This window comes from Pyrgilauda ruficollis, unplaced genomic scaffold (assembly GCF_017590135.1).
Source record: "Pyrgilauda ruficollis isolate IOZ18807 unplaced genomic scaffold, ASM1759013v1 scaffold4, whole genome shotgun sequence".
NCBI classification, from domain to species: Eukaryota; Metazoa; Chordata; class Aves; order Passeriformes; family Passeridae; genus Pyrgilauda; species Pyrgilauda ruficollis.
The window spans coordinates 1088405-1104882 of NW_024525489.1; the positions used below are offsets into that span (position 1 = coordinate 1088405).

At 39.5% G+C, this 16478-nt stretch overlaps 2 protein-coding genes across 3 annotated transcripts in view; one reads left to right on the forward strand and one right to left on the reverse strand.

Annotated features, from left to right (window-relative positions):
- The window catches only part of SPATA17 (spermatogenesis associated 17), an 84225-nt gene extending 73744 nt beyond the window's left edge, over positions 1-10481 (reverse strand). Inside the window, exons 1-3 of the mRNA XM_041477251.1 lie at positions 10316-10481; positions 6542-6631; positions 4640-4721 (exon numbers count right to left, since the gene is read on the reverse strand). Coding sequence (XP_041333185.1) covers positions 4640-4721; positions 6542-6631; positions 10316-10422 — 279 coding nt within the window. The 5' untranslated portion in view covers positions 10423-10481. The remainder of the gene's footprint in view (positions 1-4639; positions 4722-6541; positions 6632-10315) is intronic.
- Positions 10482-10631: 150 nt separating this feature from the next.
- The window catches only part of GPATCH2 (G-patch domain containing 2), a 118445-nt gene continuing 112598 nt past the window's right edge, over positions 10632-16478 (forward strand). Inside the window, exon 1 of one of the 2 annotated variants that reach the window (XM_041477250.1) lies at positions 10632-10868. In XM_041477250.1, the coding sequence (XP_041333184.1) occupies positions 10813-10868 (56 nt within the window). In that variant the 5' untranslated portion in view covers positions 10632-10812. The remainder of the gene's footprint in view (positions 10869-16478) is intronic. The other variant, XR_005955952.1, reaches the window with a different exon arrangement.

Genomic DNA, 16478 nt, shown 5'->3' on the forward strand with positions numbered 1-16478 from the left:
TGTGCCTTCCAACCATCTGTACTAAATGTTATGTACTTAGCTGCCTCCCGAGTAATCATTTGGAATTTTGTTTTATTTAATATGCATTTTAACATCATAAAATCATAAATACAATGATACCATGTTACAGTGAATCCCCTGATATAGAAAACATTTCCTGAAGTCCTGGTTTCCTTCCAATAAAGTAGAATTCCTCTCATAGTGAACGAATCCCCTATTATACTAAGCAATCACTTGGCAGCATAGGTTATTTTAATGGATACATCACTTTAAACTAAGCTTTCACATCTGTTCCGCCCTCTAATTACAAATGCAAAATGAACATAATTCACAATTGTATCATAAAAAGTAAAATATAAGTACTTTGAATGCAAGAGTATGTCCTTTATTTAGCACAACATGCAGCTTTTATGTGTTTCTCATGTTTTAGACACAAATCAAAGGCAAAAGTGCTTTCCCCTGATATAGTGATTTTCTCCCCCATGGCAAACAGGAATTCACTATAAAAGGGTTTCACTGTAATTAGTGTTATTTGAATTGCCTAGTCTGATCCAAAGCAAATTGTCTGTGGAGAGCAGCAGGACTGGATTATTTATCAACAGTCTGGGCAATTAAGAAACAGTTGGCTGCAATATGTTATTTACAAATGAACACAATGATGTTACTTCATTTTAAATTCTCTTCCTTCATTACATTAAGCAAGGCATAATTCCTGCAGTTTAATTAAGGTGCATTTTAAATGCTCACTTTAATATCATACCAATCTACTAATAATGGAAACAGTACAAAATATATTTCTTATACGAAAGAAAATTGCAGTATTGTTAAAGTTCAAAGAAGTTTCACAGTTACGTTTGGATGTGCATACGTACACATAGATACATACATACATATATATATATTCAAGGGAAAATCTACCCCAAATGTACAAATTAGAATAAATAATGGACTGTCTCCCCTTTATTCTCCATAAGTATTTACTGAGTGATAGTAACTGTAGATAGCTAATAATGGATTGAAATAATGGTTGCCTGACTTAAGTATATCCCTAAACTGGTCAATTAAATTAATACAATTTTGGGTTGCAGCTCATCTTTTCTTTCTTTGGAAGGGAACATAAGAGTTACCACACCACCAAATAAATAAAATACATTTTAATGGAAGCATAAAAACATTAGTCAGATTTCTGTTGATCAGTGAGTAAACTAAACGATTTTACACCTCTTTGTTTACTCTTCTCATATTTGAAAGCTGTGAGCACTTAGATCCGAATGCATCCCATTTTATTGAGGAACATATATTGGACACCTTACATCATTAATGCTCTTTATATCAGCCAAACTGAGAGAAAATGTGGGACCACTTTGACTCTGAGCTTGGCCAAGTATTGAAGAACTCTGCCTACTATTTACAGAGACAGTCAATGGCAACTAAGGTCTGATCTTGCGCACCCCACTAAGGTATGAGGAATCCAGGTCTTACCCTACCACCACTTAAGAGGGTTACCCAAAACAAGAAGGAAGTTACACATTCCTGCTTTTACTCAAATCTTGCACTAAATCACGTCTCTCAAATGCAGAACTGCTCATGTAACTGTCTTACAACTTAATTCTTGAACCAAAAGCCAAAGGCTGTATCACCGTCTAGGTTCTTTTGCAAATGTATTAGCCTCTGTTTTCTAATCCTGATTTGAAAATTCTGCTATTACAAATGATGGAGAAGGTGTTCATTGCTATTCACAAAAACAATGTGTCATAATTTAGTGTCATAATTTAGTGCTTCAACCCAAGTCTACATTTATGTGCTCTCCTTATAAACAAAAGATTCTTTCCAGAACTGGGGCCTGCTTGTCCAGAAAACTCTTTTCTTATGTTAAAGTGGAATTTCATGCAGTTCAGCCCATGCCCATTGGACTGCCCCTCATTTTTCACTAAGTGCCAATTTAAATGTGACACTGCCAGGCTGACATTCTGGAAAGAATTTCCCATCTCATCCATGTGCCACCTCTACTTCTGAACCAGGATGTCTTTGTCTTTGTCATGAATTCTGACATTAATATGCAGGCCTTCCTTCCAGCTTATCTTAAGAGTAGGTTTTCAAAACATATTTGAAGCCTTGTATATACAAACTTTTGTATATTTTCTCATTTTGTATTTAAAAACATGCTTGGGGATCATCTACAAATGTGCTCTGACTGGTGTCTTCTTTTGCATTAAAGAGTTAATATAAAATGACAAATTCAAAGAATTTGCCAAGAACCAGGGATCTGATTGAGTTTGAGAGTGAGATCAAGGTTGAGAGATGGTCTAAATTGCGAATGTGGTCATGGTGTATTTTGGGGGTTTTGTAAAGCAAATAGGTACCCTCCTAATTCCTATTAGACTGGAACTATTTAAAACTGATTGTGGACTTGAAGCTAAATCACTTAGGGTAGTGCCAAACTATATAACATAAAATATTCACTTTTCTCAACTGCATCTCCTTCCAAAGTAAACTGAAAATATGGCCAGCATGCATATCAGCTTCATATAATGATGAAATGCTACAATTCCCCTTGATTTAGCAAATGATTCCTTGGCTTTGAGAAAATAGCAATAAAGAAACAATGATGAATAGTTTGTTTCAGGTTCTGGCGTTTGTCTGGTCCTAAAATTCATACCTTCCTGCAGGTCATGCAAATTTTCAGAATCCAACACAATCAATGTAACCAAGTTATTAAGAAAAGTGTGGGAGAGCAGTTCTTAATTTTAGCTTGAGATTAATTAGGAAACAGAGCGTTATACCAAATAACTTAGAATAGAAAGGCACATAACTTTAATAATATAAATGCCATCAACAGTTGTAAGGTTTTTTAGGTTTTTTTACCAAACATATCTCTTAGCAATCAAAGGAAGAGGCACTAGAGGAGAAGCAAATGAAATACTAGTGGTGATGCACATATGGACAGCCAATCTGATGAGCCTCAGCCTTTGTTATTTTCCGCATCAGTACCATTCACATTTCACAATTTTGAATATAATCGTTAAAATGATTCATTATCAAGCAATCACGGGTATTTTGTGCATATGCTTTGCCTTGTTTGCTGGCAGCAGATACCAGTCCAATCATTATCAGCAGACAAATTTTAAAGTGACCAGTGTATTTAAGGAACTATCATGCCAAATGCATCATTGTCTTTCATACTCAGGTGTCATTACAACAGTTACTAGCAAGAGTTCATTGCAAACATTGCCTGATCCTTTAACTTGAAAGTTATATTAAACTGCTGAGTTTTTGCTTTTTACGTGTTCCAAGTTCAGCCATTAATTGAGTAAAGATAGTAAAACAACATTTATAAGGTATTAACTCACACTTTATATTTGAGTCAACCCCAAAACACACTGGATACAGCAGTCCAAAGGGAGTAGAATGTGACTTTTTATCTCATACTTGTGTGGTACTCAGGTTGGCTTCCAATCAAGCTGTTCTATTTAGTCTTCTCCAATCCAAGTGATGGCAAAAACAAAATGTAGTGTTTGAAGGGAAAAGATAATTTCCTGTGCTGATTGCTGTAAAATTTGTAAGCTTTCTAATGAGATTCTGTTCCTCTAGAGCCCTGGCTAGCACTGGATAAGTACTGGAATCCAGAAACTGAATTAATTCATCATCTGATTTAGAATGTGTGTATTAAGTTGCAGAAATTTTTGTCCTATATTGTTCCATGGACTTCATATTTGGCAGGAATTTCAGTTATGTCTGTTTGAAGAACTAAATATTCATAAGGCTTTATTGATTAAAGACATTTATTTTACTTTTGGGAATTGTATTCAAGGACAGAAAGCTGAGGAGAGCTTTATAATGTTAGCTCTCTCAGGTCTGTGATTACAGGCAAACTGTTTGATCACGTTGATTTCTTCCTTCCCTTGTCCCAGTGACTGCACACATCCTCTCTTTTTATTAACAAATTTTAAGATGGATTATCATGCTTCTCTTCTACAGAAGCTTTCCTAGATTAAACAAATCTTCCTTATACTCAGGAATAATATTCAGCTGAAGTCCTACTTTTTTCAAAACAGAACCCAATGCAACTATGCAGCTATCTGCTCTGTATTCAAGAATTACTTTTAGAAGATGAGTGAAAACCACAGACTGAAAGGATGGCTCATTTATTAGTTAAGCCAGTTAGCAAGTTGGAAAAGAGAAAATCTCTACATAGATTAAGGCAAAACCTCAAATACTTCAAGGTTCAATAAGAAATTTAAACCACTAAAACATAAAATAGCAATGTGTAGACACATTGGCTTATTTTATTTTCAAAATTAAAAGTTCTGCCAGGAAAAAAAAAAAAAAAAAAAAAAAGCATCTTGTAAAGCTACAATCCTGCAATTAGCATCACGTGGGCAGACTTCTGCATGAGCAGATCTCATTGCTGGTTTGGGGACCAACACTCCAGAGCTGCAAACACTTAAACACGGACTTGACTTGACTGTTAAGAGTAGGCTTTCTGAAATTAATGGTGCTTTTCTTTACAGTAAAGTTTAGAGTGTGTCTGTGTGTATAAGAGATGGAGTTTCAGCTTTTTAATTTCATGGTGAGTGAATGAATCATTCATACACATTCTATAAAAAACCAAACAAAATTTTTAAAAGTACTTTTTTACCTCCACTACTTCTCTGAAGTATTTTCTTCTTAGATAACCTCTCCACCACTTCTGTATCAAAATGGCCATTTTGCTCAGATGTCTAAAATGAAACATATTAACAAAGTAATTAGTTTTTCAGACTTCAGACCTATTAACTTTTCATAATAAAAATAACATACAGTGTATTATGCATCATACAAATGACCACTACAAGCATACTTTATACATATACATGTATATATATACATATACATATATACATATATATATACACACACACACACACATATAGACCATTATATACATATATTTATTTATACACACAGACTTTTGTTTTTGGAAAACATGTGTTACTGAAAACTTACCTGTATACTATTAGAAAAGTTTACTGAAAAAGCCTTACAAATTTAATTTGCATAACAAATTGTCTCATTTTTCATGGTTTTAGCCAACAAATCTAACCAGTTCAGAATTTTTTGTCACATGCAACATTTTCACAGCTATATCATTTTAAACCATTTGACAAAACCTACTGACACTTGAATGTTTAGATACTTTTTTCACTTTTAGGCACTTTTTTGCTTTTATAAAATTACACCTAGCTTAATTGTGAATATTTACTTTGTCCTTAATTAATTAATTTATATATAGACATATATGTTGCTACTAAAAATTTCATAATTGATGCCACATAAATTTTTGCAGAAAATGATTAAATCATTACTTTGGGAAACAGAAAAAGCTGTACAGGGGATCATTCATACCACCTAACTATGGACATCAAACTTATAAACCTACACTCCACTCAGTGAAGGCACTCTTTGGGTAATTCAAAACACTGAGAAATGGCTACATTGAGCCTGTGGTCCTAAGTAAGCCAGAGACAATCACAGAATTAGAGAATCAATCAAGATGGAAGAAACCTTCAAGATTATCTAGTCCGACTGTCCACCCAACATCACCATAATCACCCCTAAATCATATTCCCAAGTGCCACATTCAGACACATCTTGAATTTCAGGAGATGACGACTCTGCCATCTTCCCAGGCAACTCATTCCAATGCCTAATAATCCTTTTATTGAATTTTTTTTTCTAATATCTCATCTGAACCTTCTCTGATGCAGCTTAAGTACATTTCTTCTAAGTGCACATAATGACTGCAGCATATCTTCCTATGAGGGAAATATTGGCCATTAAGTAGCAAATGTAATTTAAGCTAATAATTCTTTAGGTTTCATAAAGTAGGTCTGGATGATGTACAATTACTTCCAACAGGCAAGAGGTCAAACTAGAAGATGTAACAATCCCTCTCCCTCAGCCGCCCTGTTTTATGAAGGTACTGAAGTTTGAGCAGATGAGTTTGGCCAGCTGGGCTTATGACATAAAAAATGGAAGACGGCTTTCTGGGAGAATGGACCAACCACAGTTTCCAGGAAATTTGTAATAATGTTATGAAATCATAGTATCACTAAGGTTGGAAACTACCTCCAAGATCAAGTCCAGTGTTGATACAGCATTCCCCAGAACAAAGCTGGTGAAGGGCCTCAAAGGGGAAGCCACAAGAGGAGTGGCTGAGGTCAATTCTGTTCAGCCTCAAGAAGACTGAAGAGAGATCAGTGCAGTCCACACCTTCCTCACAGGGGGAAGCAGAGGGGCAGGCACTTCTTATTCTGAAGATAATTTCCATGCTTTCTAGCATCATGACTTTTTAATTGTATACAGTTCTGAAAGTCAAAAATTGTTATTTCTTACAATGACACAGCATATATTTAATTCTGTTGAAAAAATGGGTAACAGTTATTGCCTTTTTTTTTTTTTTCAAATGCTCCAATTTTATTAAAATCAAGTAATACCATGAGAAATTTTGAGGAAAAAATTCAATGCTGAAACATGGATTAAGATAGGCTTCATATAATACCTCAGATAGGCTCGGACACTGCATGCTCGAAACCAGCGCTGGATCTTGACAGCAGCCTTGTACTTTGTTTTTCTGTCTTCATCTACAGTTCTGAAAAAATATAAAAGTAGTAATATTTCTCAGCATAGTCATGTAAAACCAAAGCAAAAATATTATTCTAAATATGTTTTATTGTTGCAGCTTGGGATCCTTTTCACCAGGTTTTTCACTTTTAATTCTACATAATTCAGTGCTAGTGCAGAAAAATTTAGTTTACATTAGTTGCATAGTATGAAAGTAACAAAGAATATTGCAGCTCGTAGAGGATGTAAGTTCTGGGAGAGGGTATTTCTTATTCCCATACAATACTTAGGTACATGTCAGCATGTCACATGGACTTCTTCCATTGTAGGTGAAATATGTGGATAATGCTTTAACGATAATTAGGCCTGAGTTACAACAAAAATCACATAACTGTATAAAATTGTAAATCTACAATGTTTGTGACAAAGCTATAAGTCATGTAAGGAAGACCATAAAACTAAAAGAGATTAAAGAAACATATTGTTAGTCTGGAGGACAGTTTTCAGAGAGTTCAGGAAGAAATTGCTACCATTATGAGTTTCAATGCTGAGGGGTAGAACTCAGCTATGAGATCACCTCTAGCTTTTATTCTTCTTTTGTTTGTTTCAAAATGTCAGTAACTGACAAGTCTTTGAACTTAAAAATAAATTTTAATTTTCATTAATTTTCATTAAGATTTAATTTTCATTAAGATTTTTATTCTTTCCCATTTTTACTAGGAACATAGTCACCAAATTCTTTAATTTGTTATACCTGACAAAAATAACCTTTAGGTTACTATTAGTAGTTTTCTTAATTAGCTCTCCTAACAAAGTTTCATGTCAACATTACTTGCCTCAGTAAATACCAACAAGATTATTGTTTATCTGATAAATTAGGATTATCCTCATTATATGTCTGAAAATTAAATGAATTCCAGATTTACTACCAGAGATCAAGAAACATTAGCTCCACTCATTTTATGTCATCTGGTGCAGCATGTGCTCTCAAATCACATTAAATGGGCACAAATTTTCACTCTCTGATGTGCATCAGACATTCTCAGTGCCTGAAAACTCTGGGAAACAAGCTTTTTTACCTAAAATTGAATAGTTTTCAAAACTGGCTGGAGAGCTTTCTTGTTCCTTTCCTGTGCAGCTTTCTAGTCTTCAACAGGAAGCAGACGCCTCAAGAATGCTTTTCCTTAGAGGAAAATTATTTTGATCAAAAGGGTGTGAGCAATTTGACCCTGGACAGGCAGCCACAATTACAGTGTGGAAATGAGGGGGATATGGGACTGGCCGTGTTAGAGGTGCCAGCTCCAAACCCAGTCCTACCCACTTGGCAGTGACAAGAGTCTTCTGGAAGAGCACAAGCCTTCTCCTCTCTTACTCCCTGATAGATTTTTCCTTGTTGGCATTCAGTCTTGCCTGGCCAGGATGGGAGAGAAATCCTTGTAAAGTTTATTGAAGCAAACCAACAACAGAGTTGTTTTTCTCACAGGATAGCTCCACAAACACTTCCAGCTGCCCTTGCCAGCAGAAGTGTTTCAAGGCGTAAGTTTCTCAAGCAGGTATCTGCCCTTTTAATCAGATTGCCCAGGTGTCATACTGTTTGAATTAAGCTCTTGAGCATCACAGATACTTCACAAAGGTTGTACTGAAAGTTAAAAAGGCCTACTCAAGCACCTGACACAGATACTACAATAAATAAAAGTAGGTTCTTGAATGAGTAGAGTGATAAAATTGTGTAACACTTAAGAGAATGAATTAATGAATCTTGTATATTCTTATCCTTATGCTAAGGGTATTTCTCAAAATGCAGGCTTATGGTATTCTTGCACTGTGTCATCATTGGGCACCTAGAAAGGTGCTTTCCCTAAAAAGCCAGTTTAGGACACCTCATACCTCTCACATAAACAGAGTTCTGCATAAAGCACAACAGGAATGTTATTAAGATCAGAAAAAACATTATTACGACTTGTTGCTGCACTGGACTCTTTGAATCCTTTCACTTGCATTCCCAGCTGCAAATCTGAATTTTCTGAAACTAACAGACCATAACCCATTCTTAAAAGGAAAACAATTCATTTTTGGAGAACTCTGCCAAAAAAGAAATCCCCAAACAACAAGCATGCTGCCCTCCAATGGATTTCCAAGTCTGGCTCAGACTGCTCTTTCTAACCTCAAATATGTGAAATACAAGCATAGCCTCCTGCAACTGATGTTTGTTTAGTGAACTGCTGTGTGTACAGCCACAAGAGTATGAGTGAAAGTTCAGGCAAAGAACAGAAAAACACAACACTGTACATGCAGGCAGGACTTGATCTCTGTAACTTTTAGTCATGTTCAGGAGCTTTGTTATTCATGCTAATGATGTTGTAATTAGATTCAAAAATAAATTATTCATTAATTAGTGAAGAAAAAACCCACAACTGTGCTAAACATGTTTGGTGGTTTTTTACGTTTGAGCTTTTTCATTACACATACAGCAACAGTGAGGCTGAATAAAAGGATTTATAGGACAAATCTCTGCAATATTTAAGTAAGTCTTACAACTTTTAATTTCCTAAAATCTGGTCTGAGAAAAGTTGGCCACCACCATTCTGGGAGTCAGAAAACTCGGCACAAACCATCCAAGTTGGTGAGGACAAGGGTAACAGATCTGATCTGATCTCTTTCAATTTACTTTGAAAAAAAATTAAATATTAAAAAAGTAGTGTCTTTGCAAGAGGACAAACGTCCAGGCACAGTCACAAACGTGAGCCACGAGAGCAGGCGCACTTGAGGGATGGTCAGGGAAGAACAGCACCTCTAGGGCGGGACAGAGGCGGGAGGCTCCAGAGGCGGGACGGGGGAGACGAGGTCGGCTCCCGAGGAGAGAGAGGGCGGAAATTGCAAGGCTCAGCGCGTTTCAGGAGTTTACAGAGGCTCCTTTTCCCTCAAAATTATCAGGGTGCGGGGGAAGAGTGGGATACTCAGTATTTTCTGTGTATAAACGGGCCCCTTAAAGACGCTGCGCTGCGGCCACCAGGTCTCATCAGATCGCTGCGGAAATATTGGGGAAAAGGCGATGGGTTGGTGCTCTCGGGAGGGATTTTAAAGCGAAACAGTTTCACAGAATCGTATAATCACAGAGTGGGTCAGGCTGGGAGCGACCACAGTGGGTCATCTAGTCCAATCCCCCTGCTCAAACAGGGTCATCCCAGAGCACACGGCAGAGGATTGTGTCCAGACGGTTCTTGAATATTTCCAGTGAGGAAGACTCCACGCTCTCTGTGGTCAACCTGTTCCAGTGCTTGGTCACCTGCACAATAAAGTTCTTATTCATGTTTAGCTTGAACTTGCAGTGCATCCAGTTTCTACCCATTGCCATTTGTCCTATTGCTTGGCACCACCGAGAAGAGTCTGGCCCATCCTCGTCACATTCTCCCTTCACGTACTTAGAGACACGGATGAGGTTCTCTTTCACTCGTCTCTTTTCGAGGCTCAACAGGCTCAGCTCCTTCAGCCTTTCCTAGTAAGAGGGATGCTCCAGTTCCTTAATCATTTTCATAGCCTTCCACTGGACCTTCTCCAGGAGCTCCGTGTCTCCCTCGTACTGAGGAGTCCAGAACCGGAAAATTTCCAGGGGAGCTGCCTCCATCTCGTTGCCGGCGGAGAGCAGGACCCGTCCGCCCCAGCCCAGCATACGGCGATGTATCCCGCCCCACCACCGACATGGCCCAAGTACCTGTTCGTAAGGAAATACTCCTCCCGGAGTCCCGCCAGCCTCTCCTGAAGCCGGGCCAGGGCCGCCATGCTCCCTCCCTCCTCCCGCCCGCAAGACGCTGCCGCCATGGCAACGGGACGGTCTCAGTACGCTCGAGCGCGGGGGTGTCGCTGCTCCCGGCGGCCCCGCAGCACGGCACGGGCAGTGCTCCGGAGGAAGCGGGAGCTCCGGGAAGCTGTACCGAACCCGAGGCGAGGGTGCTGGAGGGCATGCGGCGTCCCTGGGCAGCGGCCGGGCGAGGGAAGGGAAGAGGTGAGGTGGTCGCGTCCGGCTTCCTCCGCTACCGCGGCTGCTTCCGGGTTCTCATCATGGGGGACTGAGGAGCAGCGCCGGCCGCCCGAGTCCTCCCCGCCCGGCCCGAGTCCTCCCCCCCTCGGCCCCTGCCCGCCTCCCCTCGCCCAGTCTCTGCGAAGCGGCGCCAGCCTCCTCGGGGAGCGGCCGGGGGAGGCGCCGGGTTCATGTTCCGGGTCGCTGAACCTACCCCAACCCGAGCTCAGGCGGCGAGGAAGAGCTGGTAAGCCTGGGGGGACACACGTGTCCGCCGCCCCTGCCCGGCCGCGGGGCAGCTCTCTGCGGGAGGGGGTCCGAACACCGTCACCGCGCCACGGGCGGGCGTGCGAACGTGGGGTCGAGTGGTGGCCCCGCTGCGGCCGGGCGTCCCCTCCCCGCTGCTGCCCCTTTCGCTGGGGGAAGGTGACGGAGCCCGCCGCAGGCCCCTGACGAGGGACGAGGCGCTGGAGGTCCGAGAAGTGCCACTGCCGTGTATCGGCGGCTGGACGTGTTTGTGAGTGAGCAGTGGGCTGGAGGAAGAAACTTCCATGCCTTGTTGACAAAGGGACAGTGGGCGAAAAATAAATCAAAACTTTTGTCCCAAGCTTAGTTAGGTCTTCCTGTCTGTTTGTTTTTTTCCAGTAGTGGTAGACTCTCTGAGGCCTAAAGCCCTTGCAGCGTGTGCAGCTGAGCATCCAGTGCGGTGTGTGTTTCCTCCTCTAAAGCTTTTTTGCTGCATACCAGAAATCAACAAGTGCTGCTGTAGCCATCAAGCGGGGAAAGTATGGGTAGTTGTCCTGCAAAAGAAGTTCATAGATTCACTGTTTTATGTAACTCCTTATGCTAGCATAGTGACCTCAAAAGCCATAGTTTATTTTTTTTTTAGGAAGGAAGGCTGAGTAACAAAATAGAAAAGCTCAGTTCTGTTAGTAGGCCGTGCAGATATAAAGACTGGTAGTGGAGAGACTTGATGGAAGCAAGATGTTCCAAGCAGCCAGCTGGGAAGCCTTTCATTTTCTTCCTGAAATCTTGGGTATCTTGTGATGTGTTTGGTATCAACTGGTGTATGTAGCTTCTCTCTTGTTTCACTTATTAATGTAAACAAGGAGGGTTTTGTTTGTGGGTTTTTTTCCAAAGGTTGATAACATCTTTTAGAGGCTACGTTACCTATACAGATACCTGCTGGTATCTGTATAGGTAGACTTGAAATAAACTTGAAATAGACTTGAAATAGATTTCCTTTCATCTTTTTCTTTGTTCTTTTCTGGGGATGGGGAGGAAGAGGAAGGGAAGTGTTTAGGGCTTCATTTTTCTACTTTTGTGGATACCACCATTTTTTTTTCCCTGTGGGTATTTTTTCTCTATGTTTTTCTAAATGAGAAAACTTTCAAAGAGAGATTTTATTTGCCCAGCTGCTAATTATTTGCTAGAACAAGTTTTCTGGTGTTGCTAAGCATCCATATTTGCCTGGTGTAAATATAACAACTTCTCATGGTGTAATTCAGAATGTTTCAGAGAATGAGGTATACTCCAGTGGCACAAGTATTTTTATTTGAGTATTAATGCTGCATACAGTGGAAACATAGCCCAAGACATTCCAAACAAGTATCTGTGTTCTGTCAAAGTCTTCACTATTTATTTGACCTGTCATTTGTCTTCAAATTTTATTATTTTGTGTCTACATAAAGTAATTTAGTTCCAGAGGCTTCTAGAGTAGCCCTCAGCAGCATGAGGTGTAGGCATATTTTTCTGTAATTGTCATCATGCAGTAATGATATTACTTATGCTAGTACACTGCTCAGAGGAATTCAATACAGAGGAAGACATTGAAATGTTATCCATTAAAAATCTGACCACTCCACAGCGCTGCTCCCTTATTTTTCTACACAAGTTATTTCAGAAGCTGTCTGTTAAAGGAGGACTGTTTGAGTGGGATACAGGAAAATACTTTTTACAGTGTCTAATACTTGATGCAGAAAATTAAGAACTTGTGCTTTCTAAAAACATTAAGATCCTAAAGAGGTGAGTAGGTTCAGAAGAGCCACAGAGTAAAATTTTTCACTTTGGGTGGTAAAGCTCCTCCAAAGCAGAATGTTTTTTAAATTGTAAGTTCATGTGGCAATTTAAGATTAGTTTGCAGTTTGAATACTTGCTGGGCACTCTGATTCTTTTGATAATGACTGTGGTGCTTTAGGGTATTACCATGATTTGACAGGTCATGTGATTTGGCACCTTGGCAATTAATTAATGAAGTCATACTTCTGAAAAGGTCAAGCATATCAGTAAATGGCAGCAACGGGATTGCAAGGATTGCTCCCTCTCATGATAAATTGCTCCAAACCTCATTTCTGGTGGACCAATTCATTTGTGTTAGAGCCTTGTTAAATGTAGTTCATGTCAGCGTCTTTCTGACTGTATGCTATTGCTCTGTACTGAACACCTTTTCACTGTTTAATATGTGTAGACTGATAGTATTTATTGTTGTGCCTTCTGAGATAAGCTTCACAAGAGTCAGTTTCAGAAGAGTCAGATGTACTTACTGCAAGTTAGCCTGGTCCTAATTTTTAGGGGGATCAGCACTATAATAGGGGATAAAATTACATCATTCCTGAAATACTTTGTGTTGTATAGGACAGAACTGCAGAAGTGATCAGGCTGGAAGGGACCACAGTGGGTCATCTGATCCAACCTCCCTGCTCAAGCAGGGTCATCCCAGAGCAAGGGGCACAGGATTGTGTCCAGATGGTTCTTCAATATCGCTGGTGAGGGAGACTCCACACTCTCTGGTCAGCTTTTTCCAGTGCTTGGTGCCCTGCACAGTAAAGAGGTTCTTCCTCGTGTCAGGAAAATCCACAAATGCCAGAGGGTTATGTCCAGAAAGGAGGAGTCCTGCAACTTTATTCAAATAAAGGGAGAGAGAAAAAAATGTGTCCACCGGGGCACACACCCATGGCATTTTCTAGAGGTTTTGGAGGGTGCAGCCTCCTTTTATCCTCAACTCCCTTGACTTCTTCCTTTCCCCATTGGCTGAGGCACTAGGAAGGTACAGCCTTCCCGAACTGTCTACCACGTATTCCCCCCTTGAACCTACTATTTTACCCCAAAGTTCAGAAGCTCAGGCTTGTGCAGACCCCCACTTGTTTGTTTCAGGAACCGAGGTGCCTGGGCTCTGCAAGGAACCTGCTGCCCGCAGTTAGTAGAGACATTAAGCCCCTTTTCAAAGATGTTAACACCCACACCTTCACCCATAAAGTTGTTTGTAAAGACATTAGTTTTCCTCTCAATCCCTTCTCTTCTTATTTTTGTCTTCTCAAACTCTAGTTATTATTAACTTAACCCTTTCTAACAACCAGGAACATTTAAAACACACCCTCCCAACTTTTCCACCTCTTGTTTCTGCACCAGATGTAGCAAGTAAATACAGGTAGCTGTTATGCCCTTCAGTGATGGTTGATATAGGATGGAAAGGATGGCTTGTGCTGTAGCTTTGCATACCTGGTGGTCCAGCAGATAGTGCCAAAGGATATAACTAAGTGTGGATGTGGAATGGGAAGCTTTGTCCACCTCTTAGTGATGGATTTTTAATGACAGGGAGTTTAAATAGTCTAGGCACAGCTTCAGTTTGTGCTCATAGAATCATGAAGTTTGGAAAGACCTCTGAGGCAGAGTCTGTTAAAACAGCACTGCCACATTCACCACTAAACCGTGTCCCCAGGTGCCACATCCACAGGTTTTTTGAACACTTTCACCAGTGCTTCCACCACTTCTCTGGGCAGTTTGGTTCAATACCTGACCATTCTTTCCTAATTTTTTTCTTTGTATTGAAGAAATTTTTCCTAATATAAAATTTTTCTAAACTTCCCCTGGTGCAGCTTGAGGCCATTTCCTGATCTTGTTACCTAGGAAGAAGGGAAACATAAACTTCCATGTAACAGAGGTTTGTCAGTGATTTCATAGTCTACCACAGTCTCTTGCCAGCTTTTTAATAATTTTTACTTAATTGTGTTACTTTGTTTTGCTTCCCCTTTTGTGTGTCCCAAGAACCATGATAGTTCTCTTTTTAGAATCTGTAAATTCTTCAAGTAAAGCAGTGAGATTTATCATGTGCTGCTCTCTCCCAAATACTTGCACATCGTCAACTCAAATTTCAGTCACGCTTATTAATAAAGCAGAGCTCTCAAAATCAGTGCTTTTAAGGCTTTGTGAAAATAACTTCTGAGGTGCAGAAATGGGATTCAAATTAGTACCTATCTGAAGATAAAGCACTCTGTGGGTACAGCTGAGGCATCAGAGAATCCATATGGGAAAAGATTATTGGAAGTCAGGTTTTTGAATCCTGAGGTTGAAGGAACTATTTGATTTCTCTTGTGCTCTTAGCTTGTGATCCAGGGTGGTTTGTGAAGGAAGCAAAACTCATGGTTCTTTCTGGAACTGATGAAGCACAGATGCAGCATGAATTTAGCTGCAAGAAACCCCAGTCCTGTTTAACAGAAAAAGGTATAGAACTAGAAAGTAAATGTAAATGCATCTGTTGGTTTGGCAAGATGTAATGCCTCTTAAGAGTTGTGCAACTAAATTAACTTTTCCATCACTGTGTGCTTATTAAATATTTTTGTGAGCAATCAGAGCTCTCCATTGTTATATGCTTTAGGTGTGAGGTAACACAAATGATTCTTAATTTTCACTGAAGAAGTCAGTGCCAATTATTTCCATTAGGATTTTCAATTTGTGTATTTATACTGAACAGAAGCTGTGTGATCTGTTTTGGAGCAGGTGAAAGCAGTTATGCTGTTCTCTGCAAACAGGACTTACATGGTCTGTTCTGGTAAGGGTTAGAGAGGAAATGGGTCAGCCTTTGGTGAACTACATTAAAATTGCTTCAGATAAATGGAAAGGTCAGTGTAGGCAAACTAGATTTTCTTGTAGTAAAGTAGGATCCTCTCTTAGTGAGGACATTACAGTTTATTGCTAGCTTTGGGCTGTTGCTGTAACAGCATTTTTATAGCCTTATATGAGTCGTGGCTCATCTTAATATTTTATGTACCTCAATATGTTGTTCTACATTCTTTGAAATTTCTTATCTTACTGAACACTGCTGATACTCACTGGTAATGTCCTCAATACTTCTTGTCATTATTTTTCAACTTGTTTCAAATGCAAATATGTTTGTTAGAGTCCTATCTGCAGCAATGATTAAAATGTCTTCATAGGCTTGACAGCTGGTTGTGAACAATAGAGAAAGTTTCAAAACTGAGTTTGTCTGATTAATGCTATAATAGAAATGTGCTCCTGAATTTTTGGAGATAGAACAGTTAATCTGAAATCTATCTGGCTGCTGCTATCTTTGAGGGTTTTTTTTTCTTCAAGTATAGCAGGAGAAATGAGAGCACGAATAAAATTAAGCAAAAGAGATTTTTTGGGTTTTCAGGAGCAGGAGTTTTAGTGTGGACCACTGGCATGTTGAAAGTGGATTGTGAATAAAAAGCTGAAGTGGTTTGTATTTGCATTCTCAATCTATTGCAAAGAAGCTTGCACTGTCCCAAATTGGTCAAGTAATTATCGTAATCATCCTAAGGAAACATGTTTAAATAATTAAAATATTAATTTGTCTGATCTGTGTAGGAGGTGATGAAGTTATGATACAGTAATATTACACATTATACATGGCTGCAGTTCTTAGGGCAAATGAGGTCACAGCTCTGTACAAATCTTAATTCAGGAGTCTCAATGAAGAGACTTGATATTCAGTAGAAAGATTAATTGCAGGAATGCATAATATTCAAAGTCATAGTCTGCTGGAAGTTAAGTCCTTTACTGCTTAGAGTCATTTAAGAATCTTGTTATCCCATTACTT